Source organism: Amblyomma mixtum, chromosome 10 (genome assembly GCF_055824585.1).
Source record: "Amblyomma mixtum isolate Tamu chromosome 10, ASM5582458v1, whole genome shotgun sequence".
Lineage (NCBI taxonomy): Eukaryota > Metazoa > Arthropoda > Arachnida > Ixodida > Ixodidae > Amblyomma > Amblyomma mixtum.
The window spans coordinates 173216099-173231893 of record NC_143021.1 but is presented as its reverse complement, the minus strand read 5'-3'; the positions used below and the strand labels follow the sequence as shown (position 1 = coordinate 173231893).

Here is a 15795-nt window from a genome sequence, read left to right as displayed (position 1 = left end):
GAGAATTTGATAGTTTTTAGGCACAGTTCAACTCGTTTGAGTGTTGAACTGATTTGCCTGATGTAACCAGTTATGAAGCAGGCCATACTGAGCTTTGTAAACTTTACCACATGAAGTTGAACTCAAACTCACACAGGCTAGGCTTGTACTTTCTGAATTATTCTGTAGTGATGAGGAAGAAGTGCTTGCAAGTGGATTGACAGCATGGAGTCCTGAAAGAAACATAATGAGATATGTAACTCAAGTTTACTTGTCTTGCTAGCAAAAAATGAGAATGGATTCACAGCTTGCCGGATTCAGATCTGGTCGAAATAATTAGTGGCTCAGGGAAAAAAAATGCTGCCCACTTTCCAGAAAACGATAATTTACAAAATGCCAAGGAACATCTGGCAACAAAATTTAGAACGCTGTTTTCATGCACTTAGCAAATAAAAAGCATCATATCGCATCGGTGTAAAAGTAGTTATTTCATACTACTGTGGTACCACGAAGACAAGGACGGAGACGGAGTGACCACAACACAAGTGCTAGAGCACTTGTGTTGTCGTCACTCCGTCTCCGTCCCTGTCCTCGTGGTGCCACAGCAGTATGAATTCGTACCAACTTGCCCAATTCTCAACCCTTCTGAAGTTATCATTTCACTTCATAACCGTTTTATGGCAGTTTGTCAATTGCAGATTTTGCATAAAGTGGCTTACTTGCTGCTCTTCTTGCCGATGCTCGCATAGCTCTTTCAGCCGATGCCTGTTTTCTTGCTGGATCTTTGTTCTCAAGGCTCCTCACAGGCAGACGCTGTGATGGCACTGCAGTCTTCTTCAGTTGCCTCCGGGCTGGTCTCCAAACTTCTGGTGCTTGACAATATGAGATCACGTTGTTAGTAACATATTTCTCATGCCGTCATTTGGAGGAACACATTCTTTATGCAGTCAACAGGGACACATAACAATGATTAATATATGCCAGAATCAAGGACAAAACCAATTAAATCTAATGAGGGGAAAGTAAGAAAATGAATACCATAAATCTGTGCTTAGTTGCAATGAGCAAGTCTGACAGATTTTTGTAGTACCAAGAATTACTACTACAGGATTGTGATTGTACCTTAGACAGTCTTGATAAGTAAATAAGTATATACACAGTGACTCCTTTTAATCTCACAGCTTCACAAAAGAAATGATGGCAATGGTCACATGAATGCTGCCATCACTGAGTGCGTTTTGGGCTCAACAAGATCTAGATAATGGTCATGGCTATATATCTAAGTAGCTGAGATTTAACAATTATGTTCTTAATCATTTTAGTGCGGCATGATGTAATCACACTCTTGAAAACTGTATTCATTGAATCCTAATCCAATTTACAGTCATGTGCAGCCAGTTCTGATGCATGCTGAATGACACTGTAGAGCAAGGGGCAGAAAAAATAGGGAATTGCTTCATGAATACTCAAGAGCTAATGTGCAGCGCAAAGTGAATAATTAAATCGGTAATTAACAAAATATGCCTAATCAGTCGCATAGACGTAGCCGCTTGTCTCTGCCAAGCCCACTCACACTCAGTGAAGACAGCACGAAGCTGCAAAGATTAAACGGAAATCATACTGGGGAACATGCTCACACTTGCATAGCTAGTCAATTCCTGCAAAGCAAGTAAGCAACCACACAATTTGATTTTTTTCCAAGGCATTGTTGGACATCACTACACGCGTTTGTACTCCCCCTCACTTTTTATATTCCGCCTTCTCAAGCATCGCGGCAAAAGGCCTCCCAAAATTCAATGATCTTCGTAATAACTCTACAGTCTAGTGGTACAATAACATTTTTTGTCCCAGCTCCGTAGCTTTGACGCTCGAGTGCCGTACAAAAGTTGATGGACTTGACGCCAGTCACTGCGGCTGCATTTTGATACAGGCCAAATGCAGAAAAACACTAGCGAAGAGATATTTTAGTGGGTGTTAAAAATGTGAAGTGGTCAAAATTTATCCTGGCACTCCACGAAGGCCTGCTTTAGGCAGCGTGCTTTTTCTGGCAGGAAGCCCAAAACGATTCCAAAGCATGAATGCTAACCGCGACTTTGAGGTGGTCTGCCGTTTTATCAGAGCCGGCAGCGCGAACATTGATGTTGATCAGACAGTAAAAGAGAGCTATCAAAGAGCACACAAGGTTCCCAACAAGAAAAATGTTCCCCAGTCAATCTATCGCCGAACAAAGAATAATAAGTTGTGCTGGCGTGTGTCCCTCGTGAAGAGACGCAAGTACAACGGAAAGACAAAATATTCACTTACCAGTTGTACCCCAGAAGAAATCCTCGGGCACGAAGTGCGCGCTGCACACCATCATCGTTTTCGTGACAGGCTTCCCGATGCGAAGTTTCACTGTCCACTCCTTTTTCGCTCGATCGTCACAGGGAAATGAGTGCAGGCTTACCTCGCCTTTGACTGCACGCTTCGTGCACTGCGGCACACAGCACATTTTATTACTTTTTAACTTCTTGCTCATAGTGAGCAAATAATGTGCCAAAAGAATGCCACTGCGTGAGGTGAGCTGCGTGAGGTGAGAAAAGCCGCCGCAAAAATGATCTGAAGCCAAACACAACGCAAACGCACCACACCACCGATGTCAACTGGCCGCGGACGCTGCGGGTACAGTACACTGTACCGCGGGCATCCCCTGATGGAGGGTTACGACGGTTGCCGCATGGCGTCGCTACCGTCTGTGAAAGTTGCGAATTATTATCCGTTGATCAACACCACATATTAAATGTAAATAAAAATACCCCGAATCCCTTGGTTTCGTCATGCCATAGCGAGAATATACTTGTCCCGGTTGATATAATTTTATTTTCGTTAATCTGTGATCACGCTGTAGTTCTTGCAAATAACATCCGTTTTTGAGTTTTTAGTTTTTCGTTATGCTCACTTGAGCTTCTCTGAAATGGCAGGTGGTGATTAGGTTGCACTCCCAAATGACAACGCTACAGTGCAACCCCATGTTACGTTTCGCCTTCGTCGTGAGGAAAAATCGGCGCGGTTGCAGTGGAGTGCCGACGAGTCACGAAACGCACGCGGGGTCAACGCCTGGATTAGCCACTGAAGCGGCGTCAGTAATCCACCCCGCGCAGCTCTGCAGTGCACCCTCCTCTACAGAAAGAAGTTAGCTGCCAAGGTCGGCAGTACTTGACATTCCGAGGGGCCTGGAGGCCAGCTGAGTCAAGTCATCAAGTTTGACAGCAGCACCCGCCTTACAGGAAGAAGCTTACAGCGAGCGTTTCTCCTGCACCGCGTGGACTTGCACGTTGCCTGGACCCTGCACGTGCGACCACATGAAAAGCGCGGGAACGCCGCTCTCCGACATTCCGGTGTCTGCGCGACGTAGACGGCATCCTCTCCATCTCAACACGTGACGGGGGTGTGTTCCCTAATGAGAGAGAGTGTGATGGGTGCCACCGTGAACTTTTCTGGACACTCCTTCGTCGGCAGGCGCAGCCCCCATCTAGCGAGTCCAGGGAAAGGAAACGCTATAAAACTCATTGTGGGTTTTTTTGCGCAAAAGACACGACACAGAAGAAACGAGGTAGACAGGACAAGCGCTTACTAACAACTCAGGTGTTTATTGACATAACATTTGCTTAAATACAGCAGCTGCTCTTATCAAACACGAAAAGGGATAGAAAAGACTTCGCATACATATATATCAGATCAGCACAGATCCCACCATCGCACGAGTGAATGCATGTTTCGAGCTCTAATTCTGCGCAAGATAACTGATTTCTTTTTTTGAGAGCAAAATTGATGGATTACTGACACACGAGTTACCCGATTTTCCTATCTCATTGGCCTCAATTATCTCTCTTCCAAGTTGTGTCCTGCACCGGCGCAGTACTGAAGTTTTTTCGAGCGCGGGAGTGCAGTTGCGGCAATTTCGAATATGGTCAATCATTTTGCTACCTGACTTGTTCTTGACATCTCTTGCGTGCTCCCTCAGCCTTTCATTAAGGCACCTGCCAGTTTGGCCAATGTACTGCTTACCACAGGCAAGTGGTATCGAGTACACAACGCTCTTTTTACAGGCCACGAATCGCTGCTGGTGCCGCTTCGAACAAGCGACGGCCGCATCCTCCGCATTCACTCTCCTGCAAATCCTGGAGAGTTTTTCAGGAGCGTTAAAAACCACTCTAACACCAGCCCTAGCACCGATCTTCTTAATATTATGCGAGATTCCGTGAATGTACGGAATAACAGCCACTTTCTTCCGGTCAATTTGATCGGGTATGCTGGCTGGTTTCTTCAGCAGGTTCTCGGCAGTTGATGCCAGCAAGGCCGTCTGGCAGCCTGCGCTCGAAAGGCGCTGTAACTGGATGTCAAAGCTGCGTCCTACCAAATGCAGGCAGGACTTGCTCAGAGCGTTGGAAAGGTGTCGTGTCTTTTGCGCAAAAAAACCCACAATGCTTAGGCACCAACTAGCCTGCAAAAACATACTCGCAAGCTATAAAACTCGGCGCCGAGTACGGCCGAGTAGCTCCTGACCATCGAGCTCATCGTCATGTAGCTTCTCGTCATCAAGCTCCTTGTTATCGACACTCTCTTACTGAGACGTTCTCTCAGTTGCTGTTGTATATAATGTAAATTTACTTGTATAAAGGTCTTCTTCTTGTCTTTCCCGTAACCTCGTCTCCGACCCGACCATGCTACCTGAGCCGCAACAACTGGTGGCAGCGGTGGGATGCTGCTACCACGACTCGTAACACCCATCACCTTCTAGAAATTAAGTTGGAAATTTACGCTAGGCTGAGCATCTTTCTTTAGGCGTCGTACCTTCGCGCAGTTGCAACCAAGAATCACATTATACAATCATCCCCAGAGGTGTTATACCTGGCATAAGTTGTTTGACCGAAGAAATATTTAGATGTGCAAAAACGAGCACCCCGTCGCTCTCACCGGCGTCGACGTATCGCTGGAACATCGGGCAGGGCATTCCTCCCTCGGAGCGCGGAATGTCGCTCGTCCACTGCCCCGGCTTCGTGTCGGTCACCAGCAGGTCAGCAACGTGGTAGGCTTTCTTCAGCGGCACCGAAATGTTCACTGTGGATAAAGGGCTGCCGTTAATTTAGAGAGCGATGAAAGATGTCACAGAGGCCTGAAAACAAAACATCCCCTTATAGGCTCCAGAACGAACTTCCGAAAATTTAATCATCAAAGCACTGAAAGGACTGGAAAGAATACGTCATTTTTGGGAACGATGAGGAAATGTTGACGATGGCATGTATCGATTGCTCGCAGTGTTGTAATCGTAACTAGAAGGCGATGATGAAGGAACAGGGAGCTATTATAAGGTAGGAAAAGAGAAAAAAATTAACCGACTTTTGAAGAAAATTGCGGTGACCGTTTTCTTAGGGGTTGGGCCGCGTCGCCGTTGGAAGCGTAACCGAGGGGAGGCGAGCGAGGGAGCACGCTCTTCCGCAAACCGGCAGTGCCCAGCGAACGAAAGTACCGCCAGTCGCTCATAGACGGCGTTCATCACCATTGCATGAACGGAAGTAGGGGGAGGGGGGGGGTCTGTCGTCAGGAGCACGCACTGCCACCTTGCAGTGGCGCCAGGTTCTGCTCCTTTGGTGGGTGGTGCTGTGAAATGTGCTGCACGCTACACTGTTAGCAAAAAAACACCCAAAAGGGAGTAAATGGCTTGTCCTCTAACGCACACCCAAAAGGAGGTTTTTTTAGTCCATATGTATGGTGTTTTTTATTTACTCCCTTATATTTTTAAATATTTTTGAAATATTTTTGGAATAGCGCATACAGACACATAAATACGAAACCGGTACCGTTGAGACATGTTCCTCGCTATCATAAACAGAGAGTGCGCACTCACTATGGCAAAGCAACTAGAAAATATTTCGTGCCAGCTATCTTTAATGAATTACCGGATGATTTATTTTCTTTAACCACCCGCAAAAAACTGCCTGTTGCTGTTCAAGCGTTAGAGAATCTTTAACATGTACTAAAACCTTATCAGTGCTTTTTCATTCTTTCCGTGCCAAAATTTTTGTGTTCTTCATGTTTACATCTTTTAATTTTCTTTTGCCTCTGATGGAGCTCTGATGTAGCGCGAAGATTTCCGCAGCTGCCGGTTGTCGCCACACAAGCCCACCTGTTGCTTCGGCGCTTCCGTTTCTTTGTATGTTCAGATTATGCTGAATAAAGATTATTATTATTATCATATAAAGGAGTTATTCTGGAGTATAAAGGAAGTTATTTTGGAGTGAAAAGGGAGTAAATGTTTTACTACCCACAGAGATGGAGCCCAAAAATGACGTCATGTTTATTTATTTTCATTTAGGCTCATTCTTACAGCAGTGACAGCGGCGGAAACGGGCAGTAGCTCTGCGGGCCGCCGGCAACCCAACTTGGGAAACTGCGCTGCCCTAACTCCGCGTCACGTATTCTTTCCGCCGTCTGCTAGCCCAACGACGGCGTACGCGGCAGGAGTCGTCCTCTTGTCGTCTCCTTTTGCTGTACCAGCTCGTTTCATTGGCCATGTTCGCAGATAAATTGATGTAACATTATAATCAGTAATTCAAAACTGAAAAGAAGACGCTGGGTAGTTTTCACGGTCATGCACCACGCTATATTTGACCCAAAACCAGAGCAGAAAAGGTGAAAATGCACCTGATGGTAGTTTGGAATGGCAGTGTTTGCTTTCATATTCACTTCAGTAAGGCTTGGATTTTAAACATAGCTGAGGAGAAATGTGGCCTCATGAGCTCAATCAAGAGATCAGCGTCGACACTATGTTTTATCACAGTTCCATGTTCATGCAAGACATAACACACTGCGAGAACACACTGCAACACACTGCGAGAACTACACTGAAAAAAGCCTGTGAGAATTAGGCCTAAGCGGGGGCGACACAAACAAAGGAAAGTCAGGTATTGTTAGAACACTGGAGGCTTCACAGGAGCAATTCAATTATGCAACGTACTGTAGCGGAAAACGGCGACAAGTCGATATCTTGTACCGCGGCAGGCGCCCGTGAAGGAGCAGAAGTCAGCAGAGATTCAGCGACGATGGTAGCCAAGCGGTCGTCACTCACCGCCATTATCCAACAACTGACCAGAAGCAGACGAGACGCTAGATGGCGGGGCGGATTGCACACAATGGCGTTTTTTTTACTCCATTTCGGCACTGGTGGAATATTTGGCACAATGAACTCCCTTTCTAGACTGGAGTAAATGCTGGTAAATCCTCATTTTTACTCCATTATTCCTCATGGGAGTAAAATGGAGGACAGTCCACCTTTTTACTCACCACTCATGGAGTAAATGTTTCCACAAATGGAGTAAAAAGGGTGGTGCCACCATTTTTACTCCCTTTTGGGTATATTTTTGTTCACAGTGTATAGAATGTCCGTTGTCGATAAACCGCCTGACGCCGGGAGGACCCGGGAGTTTCAACTTTGTGCACACTATCGCATCGTTTTCATCATCAAGTCACCCGGTTGTGCAGCACGTGATATCCTATTCATTTGTTGATTACCATTGCTGAGCGACTCAAGAAAAAATTGGCGGGGGCTTAGCTTTGGTTAGGCCTGGTAGGTTGCGAAAGCTGGTATTTTATACTGTATATGCAGCGCCTCTAGTGGTGAGAGCGCGGCGAGCCGTGGCAAGAGGCCGCCGTTCCCCGACGAGCCGAGTTCGTAGCCCGTCTCACGGCCGGTCTCGACGCGCGCGCTTTCTCGCTCTCTCCTTACGGCCTGAGCAGGCGCCGAGAGAACAAAGCATTTTTTTTCTGCGCTGCACCACCGCTGATGTCCGCGAGAGGGCGCTGCGAGCCGACCCTTCCTGCGGCTGCGCCAGAGCCAGTTTTGAGCAGTCGGCGCGCACAAGTACATTTTTGAAGCGAAAAGCTTCACTAGGCTCGTCAACACCGCGCTTCGCGTGAGCCACACCTCGGCGCCGCCGCGGCGCGCCCCTCCGTTCTCTTCGCCACCTGTTTACCATTCGCCGCTGCTAGCGGTTCTTATCGCGTTATCGCAAGGCGTTGCGATAACGCCCGAACGGCGGCGGCGGACATAAAAGAACCCGCGCGCCGCGGCACGCGCTCCGTCGTTACTTCTCCTCCTCGCCATCGGTTAACCTCTTGGGATGGTTGGGACGGCGGTCTCCGTCCCAAGAGACGGTTATTACACAAGGCGTTGCGAGAACGCACGCGTGAGCGGCGGCGGCGGCCGTAGAACAGGCGCAGACATTCGCCATGGAAGGAAGAAAAGAAGACCCAGAAGTGGTAGCGAGGGAGTTGGCTCAAAATCTGCACCGCTACCGTGGTGCTCCCAGTGCATTATGCGCGAACTGCGACAGCCATGACGTCAAACAAAGCATAACTGCAGCTTTTCGCTTGTATATCCAGGCTTAACCGGAGCTAAGCCACTGTCAATTTTTTCATGTGTTGGTTTTGTCGCTTTTTTTAGCTCGTGAACGAAAGGTTTGCCATGTGCCTCATGCTTCGCGCGTCTTGCTGGCAGGGTCACGTTTCTCGGCAGATTTTCTACATCGGACTTTTCATGGATATTCCTTTCAGAAGTTTGTGAAGTGAAGATGCGCATATGGTGTACTGCTGTGTCGCTGTACTTAAACGCGTGTACGAAAGGTATGCCACGTGATGTGATTTTTCCGCCTGCTTCAAGCTTCGCGCCTTGCTAACGTGCTTGTGACGAGAAACAACACTAGCAGTCCTCTGTGCAGACTTCGGCGTACTAAAGAGAATCGTGAAGTTCACTATCCAAAGCCGGAGTTTCTCCTGGAAATGATTTCGGCGTTTTTTTTTTGTTTTTTTTAAAGGTGGCCAAATATCTCCCACGATCGAAAATTTCTCGAAGCCTTCTAACTAATCGTTGAACCGCATCTAGAAGATTCACCCTTCCTATGCTGCCCGGAAGGGGTTGACAGAAGCCACACCAAATACTTAGTACACCTCATTTCTGAGAAGTTTCTCCGAATTCTTCTCGTCAACGACACAAACAAATTGACAAATCAAAATGTCAAGCCATCTCGTGTCATCCATAAGCCGACTCGAAAGCATTTAAGGACCCATTCGCTTCCGCCGTTTCGGCCGCGTTCCGCGTGCTCCTATCCGCGGGATTTTTGTGAGCGCGCGGCACGACTTGGGTCACTGTAGAGAATCTGCAATAACTTGCGCTACAGAAGTCATAGCGCAACAATTTTTGTTTTATTCTGCTCTCAAAGCATGCGCTTTGCTTCTGATTCTAGAAATGCTTTCGGGTGTGGAAAATCTTGAAACACTCAGGCATGTGAAGGGCGACGTTGCACTTTTCGCATTCCCAGCGGCTCTCACTTCTTTTACCCTGCACTTTACAGACCACACATCTGCGTGATGGGTTTTCCTTCACTTCATTGGGAGGTATCTACCGAGGGAAATGAGCCCATTCGCATGATTCTAGGCGCATTGGAGAGTGAGCTACGGCAGGTTTCCCCCTGCTCTTGTACCCGGGCAGTACAGTCTCTTCGACGATCTGTTCGACTAGATCTACTTTCCAGTCCGCGTAGGACATTTTTTTCCGGTTGCTTTCTTGTAGAGGACATAGCTGTTGTAAACAGTCAAATCCATGACACACAAAAAAAATTTTCTGTACCCTTAGCGTAGCTGCGCATTATTGGGAACGAAGCGAGCTGTTATCTTGGCGGTCAACGCCCCCCATACCTTTGTTGTACTCAACCACTACGCTAGGTTTTCGAATAGGCTGACCATCTTTCGTTTTGTTTCCTGTGAACCCCTTATGTAATACCCCTGAATAGGGGTCTTTAAGGAAATAAACTGAACTGAACTGAACTGTGTCTCTGAAGTCTCCAGTAGCATGGACTGTTGAAAGCATAGCTACAGGCTTCCTGTCCTGCCATTTTGTAGCCATGAGCCCGTGGGAAAAAACAGTGGAGCAGTCTCCCTTCTGTAGGTTCAGTTTCTTGAAACCTTTTGGCATATTTTTGCGGTGCAGTCTCACTGTGCCAACGGCGTTTGATCCTGAGTCCTTGATGCGGAGAAACAGGGTCGGAGAGCTGCAATTATCAACAAATATAGTATGGCCATTCGGAAGGCAATCGCCTGCAAGGTCGACCACAACAGCCTCGCTGCACAATATCCCAGCGGTAGCAAGCGACTTGTCACTTTTACCGGTGTAGATGGAAAACTTGAGGCAGTACACGCTCCTTGATTCGCAGATCTTGTAGAACTTAATGCCAAAACGTGCTGGCTTTGACGGATTGAACTGAACATAGCAGAAGCGACCTCAAAACTTCATCAGGCTCTCGTCCACTGCCAACTCCTTTTCGGGATAGTAGGCACTTGAGAAAGCCTCCAAAACATATTCTAAAACTGAGCGCAGTTTCCAGAGCCTGTCACCGTTGGCTGGGGCATTGCTGTCAGAGAAATGCAGGTATTTGCACAGTGCCTGATAGCGCTGCCTAGGCATCAAAGATGCAAAGAATGGTCTGCTGATTACCGATCTGTGTGCCCAATAGGACTGAATCGTGTTTTTTCTGACCTGGCCCATCAGTACACAGACAGCGAAGAAGACTTTCATTTCACCTGGTGATGTGGAAAACCACGAAGCTCTGGTGACGAACCCTGTTTGACAACAGCAAACGCATTGGTTTCATCTGCGATCATTTTCCAGAATTCTTCGCCAGTCAAACCGTTGAACGACGTCAAAGCCGTCGGATTTGCAGACAGTGACAAATCAAGGGTTCTCTTCATACCTGAATTTCCAATAAAAGACTGCTTCTCCACTTTCTTATCGCTCTCAGTCGTCTTCCATTGCCATTCCTCTATTCTTGGAGATTTGGAAGGCGGCGCTGATTCGACGTCTGAAGAGTTAGACTCGGCATCGGAGCCTACATCCTGAGCGCTTGTATCACTTTCACAATCGCTGCTTTGCAGGTCATCTAGAACTACAGTATCATCGCTGTCTGAGTCATCGTCACTCGCAACAAGAACCGTCTCAATTTCCGCATTTGTGAGAGACTTGCCTCTTCGCGACGCCATGTTCGACTGCAAGACACAGGCAGGGTTGCCGTTGGGAATTTTTCAAAAAGAGCCAGACCTGAAGCTAAAAGTAGCCACGCCACCTGATCTTGGCGCCACATTTGTAGCCAAGTAGAAAAGAACCATTATTATAGGCAACTTTTATTAATGAACAATAAATAATATCATTTTGAATCAACACAAAAACACAGAGCAAATAAAGAGCACGCAACTTTGGGCCTCTTGCTCGGCCTTCAAGTATCAGGTACGTTGAAAATAAAGAAAAGTTCAGTCCGCGTAGTTTATCTAGAGTAGATAGTGTTCTTGCCGGAGTAATTTAGGCACATTCTATTCAACAACTCAGCAGGAATGTTAAACGATGATGCTGTTTTTTCTTGGAGTCGCAGCCCAAATTTGATTCGCAGAATTGCCATAAGCAAGTCCAGCTTCATTTTGTTACGAATCTCTGTTTTCGTCAAGTTCACGCAAGAGAACACGCGCTCTGCATCAGCATTAGAAATTGGAAGGGTCAAAATTTTCAGTGCTCCTTGCGCCAGGTGTTGAAAAGGGCATTCGCCGCAAGTGTCCTTGTACGATGCCGCTGCGTGCCAGAAAGTCACACATGATGCGTGATAAAGTGCACCGCTAATTCTCTGCTGCTGGCGTATTTCAGACTTCAGTTAGTTGGAGGAATATATGCGTCGAGGATGCGCGCGCGCATCAAGGCGACCAGGACAGCAATGAGGACAGCAAAGCTTGGAAATAATTCTTCTTTTCTGTTCTTGCTTGCTATTGTATATGCAATTGCAAACTATTGTATATGCAATTGCAAAAAAAAATGGCTAGTAAATGCGCCAAAAGAGAAGTTCAAAGTAGCCAGAAAGTAGCCAAGGAGCCAGCGTGAAATTTTCATCGCCAGACGGGGTCGAAAAGTAGCCAATTTGGCGCAAAGTAGCCACCAACGGCAACCCTGGACACAGGGGCTGGAAAATATTTTATCCCCTGATAAATATTGGCGACTCTAGTGGACAACTATTGCCATCTGGTGTAAAACCTAGTAACCAAAATCAAAGGCATGTATTATGTGGTGCCATCTCTTATTGTTTACTGAAAGCAAACCTTTTTACGCCGGACGGCGATTCGCCGTCGTTTGCAACTTTGACCCTTCTACCACTGGACGGCGAATTGCCGTCTTTTGACGCGAATGGGCTAAGGCTGCAACTGACATCTCTTGAACTGTGAGCCGCACGACAATGTTGTATAGGTCGTTACAGGCAGTGCTTGTTATTCTTTTCAGTTCTTTTAAGTATGTGAAACGATATCGGAGTTCCTAAGTGCAAAGAATCTTTCTGATCTGGTGCGCGCAGTGAGAACAGATGGCAACATACTTCGAATGTTTTCAAACGGAGAGTGCTTTTTATTTTCTTCATACATTTCCAAGTATGCCAGCTCTGAAGATGAAAATTAATGTTTTCCTAACCGTGGCTTCGCCCTCTAATATCTTGCCTCACTTTTATTCCTTTTAGTCGCAGATGATACAGGCCTATCCGCCAATACTATGCGCAATCATTGCATGCCGACTTCAATGTTTTTAGATCCATCTACTAGTTCCCTGTTTTGCGTGCCGATAGCAGTGGCTGCATAAGATATGGTTGTCAAGTTCTTGTTCAATGCTCGGAGCAGCCGTTCAGCAGTATGTGCAAAGTAACCGAACCAGCGCCCGCCGAGGCTACCTCGAGGGGGTACATTTCAGCGGTTCTCCTCGAGCTGAGAGGGTTGGCTCGAAGCGCTCCCGGAGAGTTGCGGCGATAGATAGCAACTGCCGCTCATGCACAGGCCGTGAGAAAGAGCGCGCGCGTCGAGACCGAGACCGGCCGTGCCCGTCTCTCGCTCCTGGTATGACGTCACGCCATAACGTCACTAGCGCCTCTAGCGGTAGGAGCGCGGCGCGCCGTGCCAAGCGACCGCCGTTACCCGACGAGCCGAGTTGGCAGCCCGTCTCTCGCTCCTGGTATGACGCCACGCTGTGACGTCACTCGACATGATATGACGTCAGGGGTCATTTTAAAGGTCAAACGTGCCAAGTGGCCGCCGCTAAGCGAAAGGCAGTTCTTGGGAGTAGTGTTGCTTTCGCAATAAAAGATAAATGACCGTATTGAGGATTCTTTCGAATCCTCACGTGCCAGGAAAAAATCTGTGGCAGTACCTTACATACACAATTTTTGTCATAGGTTAAAGATCGGCGTCGAGTGGGCGCCGATGATGTTTTTTCTGCACCAGTATAACTACAGCACGTGTAAACGTAAGAACAAAGACCACGTAAGAGACATAGGTTGCAAGATCGGACACAAGAATCGCATATTTGATTTCTTGAAATCTGGTGATATATACATCGCCGAAAGTTGGGCAAGTTGGATAACGCTAATGATATATACTGTAAAGAGGAAGACGCTTAGCAGACGGAGCAACAGAACCGATGCGCGAGGCGAGAAGAAGACGATCGGCAGCTGAAGCAGCAGAACCGACGCGCGGCAAAAGCATCAACTGTTCCGGGACCGGACCTGCCCTTGCCCGCTCTAACCGGCCTTAATAACCAGTCATCTCTTGCCAATAAAGGCCGCTACATCTTGGTGGAGGTGCGGGGTAGCGGGTAGACGTCTTTGCGGGTAATTTTGTTCAGGCGCCGGTAGTCAACGCAAAAGCGGATAGAGCCATCTTTTTTGGTGACAAGGACGACGGGGGAAGCCCATGGACTGTGCGATGGTTGTATGACGCCCCTCTGTAGCATGTCATTTACCTGGGCGTCGATAACTTGGCGTTCGGTGGCCGAGACGCGATATGGGCGTTGGCGCAACGGCGTATGGGCGCCAGTGTCGATCCTATGGGTAACAGCTGAAGTGCGGCCCAAACGGTGGTTGGAGAAGTCAAACGATGACCGAAACTTATTGAGCAGGGCCTCAAGCTGGGTCTTCCGCGGTGGCGAAAGATTCGCGTCGATTGGGCGCTCAAAGACGGCTTCAGGAGCGGGATCAGTAGACGATGGGGAAGAAGTAAGTGAAGACACTTGCATGCGGCAGGGGTCATCTACATAAGGGTCCCAGGCGACGATGGAGGCGAAAGGCTGGACACGTCCCAGGCATTCACCGCGAACAAGATTAGAGGGGCACAGGAATGGATTTGACAGGGGCAAGGCGCTGCAGCCGGCTGAGACGGTAAGGACGGCGAATGGCAGGGGTAGACAGTGACGAGAAGCGAAGGAGTCTGACGGGATGAAGATGACAGGGCCGTCGGATGCAGAGTCGCAATGAACAGAGACGAGCACAGCAGAGCACGGCGGGATCACGACGTCATCAGCCACAGTCAACTTGGAGCACGAGTTAGTGGAAGCGCTCACCGATGCGTCGCCGAATGGAAGAAGGGCGACTTCGGAACGAGTGCAGTCGATGACAGCTTCATGTCGCGAGAGAAAGTCCCAGCCTAAGATGACGTCGTGAGACGGCGATGCGAAGACGATGAATTCAAAAACGTACAGAACGTCCTGAATAGTAACTCGAGCTGTACAGGCCCACAAAGGCGCGATAATTTGCGAATTAGCGGCGCGAAGCATAAAACCAGATAGCGGAGTCATCACTTTTCGTAACTGGCGGCACAATTTTGCACTGAGTACAGATACAGCAGCACCGGTGTCAACAAGCGCGAAAGCATCGGTGCCCTCCACAGAAACGGTGATCAGATTGGCCGGGGAAAGTCGAGGTCTTGAGCTTGGCGACGAGCACGCAGTTCTTGCCTCCGGAACTGCGGGCACTAGTTTTCCGAAGGGGAAGAGGGACGACGGCGCATCGGGGAAACCGAGCGGCGACGCGGAGATGGAGAACGGCGGCGAATAGAGGGGCTGTAATCGGAGGAACCAGTGGGCTCAGAAGGCGAAGTGCGGTGAAAAGGCTGGGGAGGGGCGTAGCCGTAACCTCGAGGGTCGGTATCCGCAGCAGGGGACGAAACTTGGCGGCGGCAGTGACGCATCACGTGGCCAGGAATGCCGCAGGCATAACAAATGGGTAGGTTGTCTGGTGTGCGCCATGGACGGAAACGTTGCGGTGGTGGCCGGGCAGGACGAAATGGGGTCGACTGCGGTGGATGTTGGTACGACACGAATGTGTCTGGGCGGGGACGCCTGACTGCTTCGGCGTAGGTTAGCGGCGCAGCGACGGGAGACTGGGAGGAAACAAGCGGCAGGGCCTCGGACACTTGCTCCCGGACTCCCGGATCACGTGCTGGAGTGTCGGAGTTAGGTTAGATGGACTCGGAACGGTAGGAAGAACCGAAAGCTGCCGCGCAACCTCCTCACGGACAAACTGCTTGATCTGGAGCAGTAGCGAGCTGTCCTCTGTCGTCATGCTCAGGCTAGTTACTGTGTCTCTCTGTGCAGAGGGCTGCCGAATGAAAACGCGCTGTCGGCGGAGCTCGTCGTAGCTTTGGCAGTGGTCGAATATATCGGTGACAGATGTGACGTTTTTGCCCACAAGCATATTGAAAGCATCGTCTTCGATTCCTTTCAGGACGTGCTTAACTTTTTCGGCCTCCGCCATGGACGCATTGACGCGCTTGCAGAGATTGACGACATCTTCTATGTAGCTGGTGTATGATTCACCACTCTGCTGTGCGCGAACGCGAAGACGCTGCTCGGCGCGAAGTTTGCGTACTGCCGGACGGCCGAAGATGTCGGTGAAGCTGGTTTTAAATTCGGTCCAGGTGGTGAAGTCCGATTCG

The 15795-nt window shown here is 48.6% G+C and overlaps 1 protein-coding gene and 1 long non-coding RNA gene across 2 annotated transcripts in view; both read right to left on the bottom strand.

Annotated features, from left to right (window-relative positions):
- LOC149327750 (calcium-activated chloride channel regulator 1-like) overlaps window positions 1–15795 on the bottom strand; it is an 884343-nt gene that overhangs the window by 206298 nt on the left and 662250 nt on the right. Inside the window, exon 14 of the mRNA XM_089564962.1 lies at window positions 4936–5079. Coding sequence (XP_089421088.1) covers window positions 4936–5079 — 144 coding nt within the window. The remainder of the gene's footprint in view (window positions 1–4935; window positions 5080–15795) is intronic.
- Window positions 135–2433, bottom strand: LOC149327763 (uncharacterized). Its single transcript, XR_016286357.1, has 3 exons — window positions 2284–2433; window positions 699–851; window positions 135–212 (listed from the first exon to the last, which is right to left on the bottom strand). It is a non-coding gene; the product is annotated as an uncharacterized LOC149327763 (long non-coding RNA).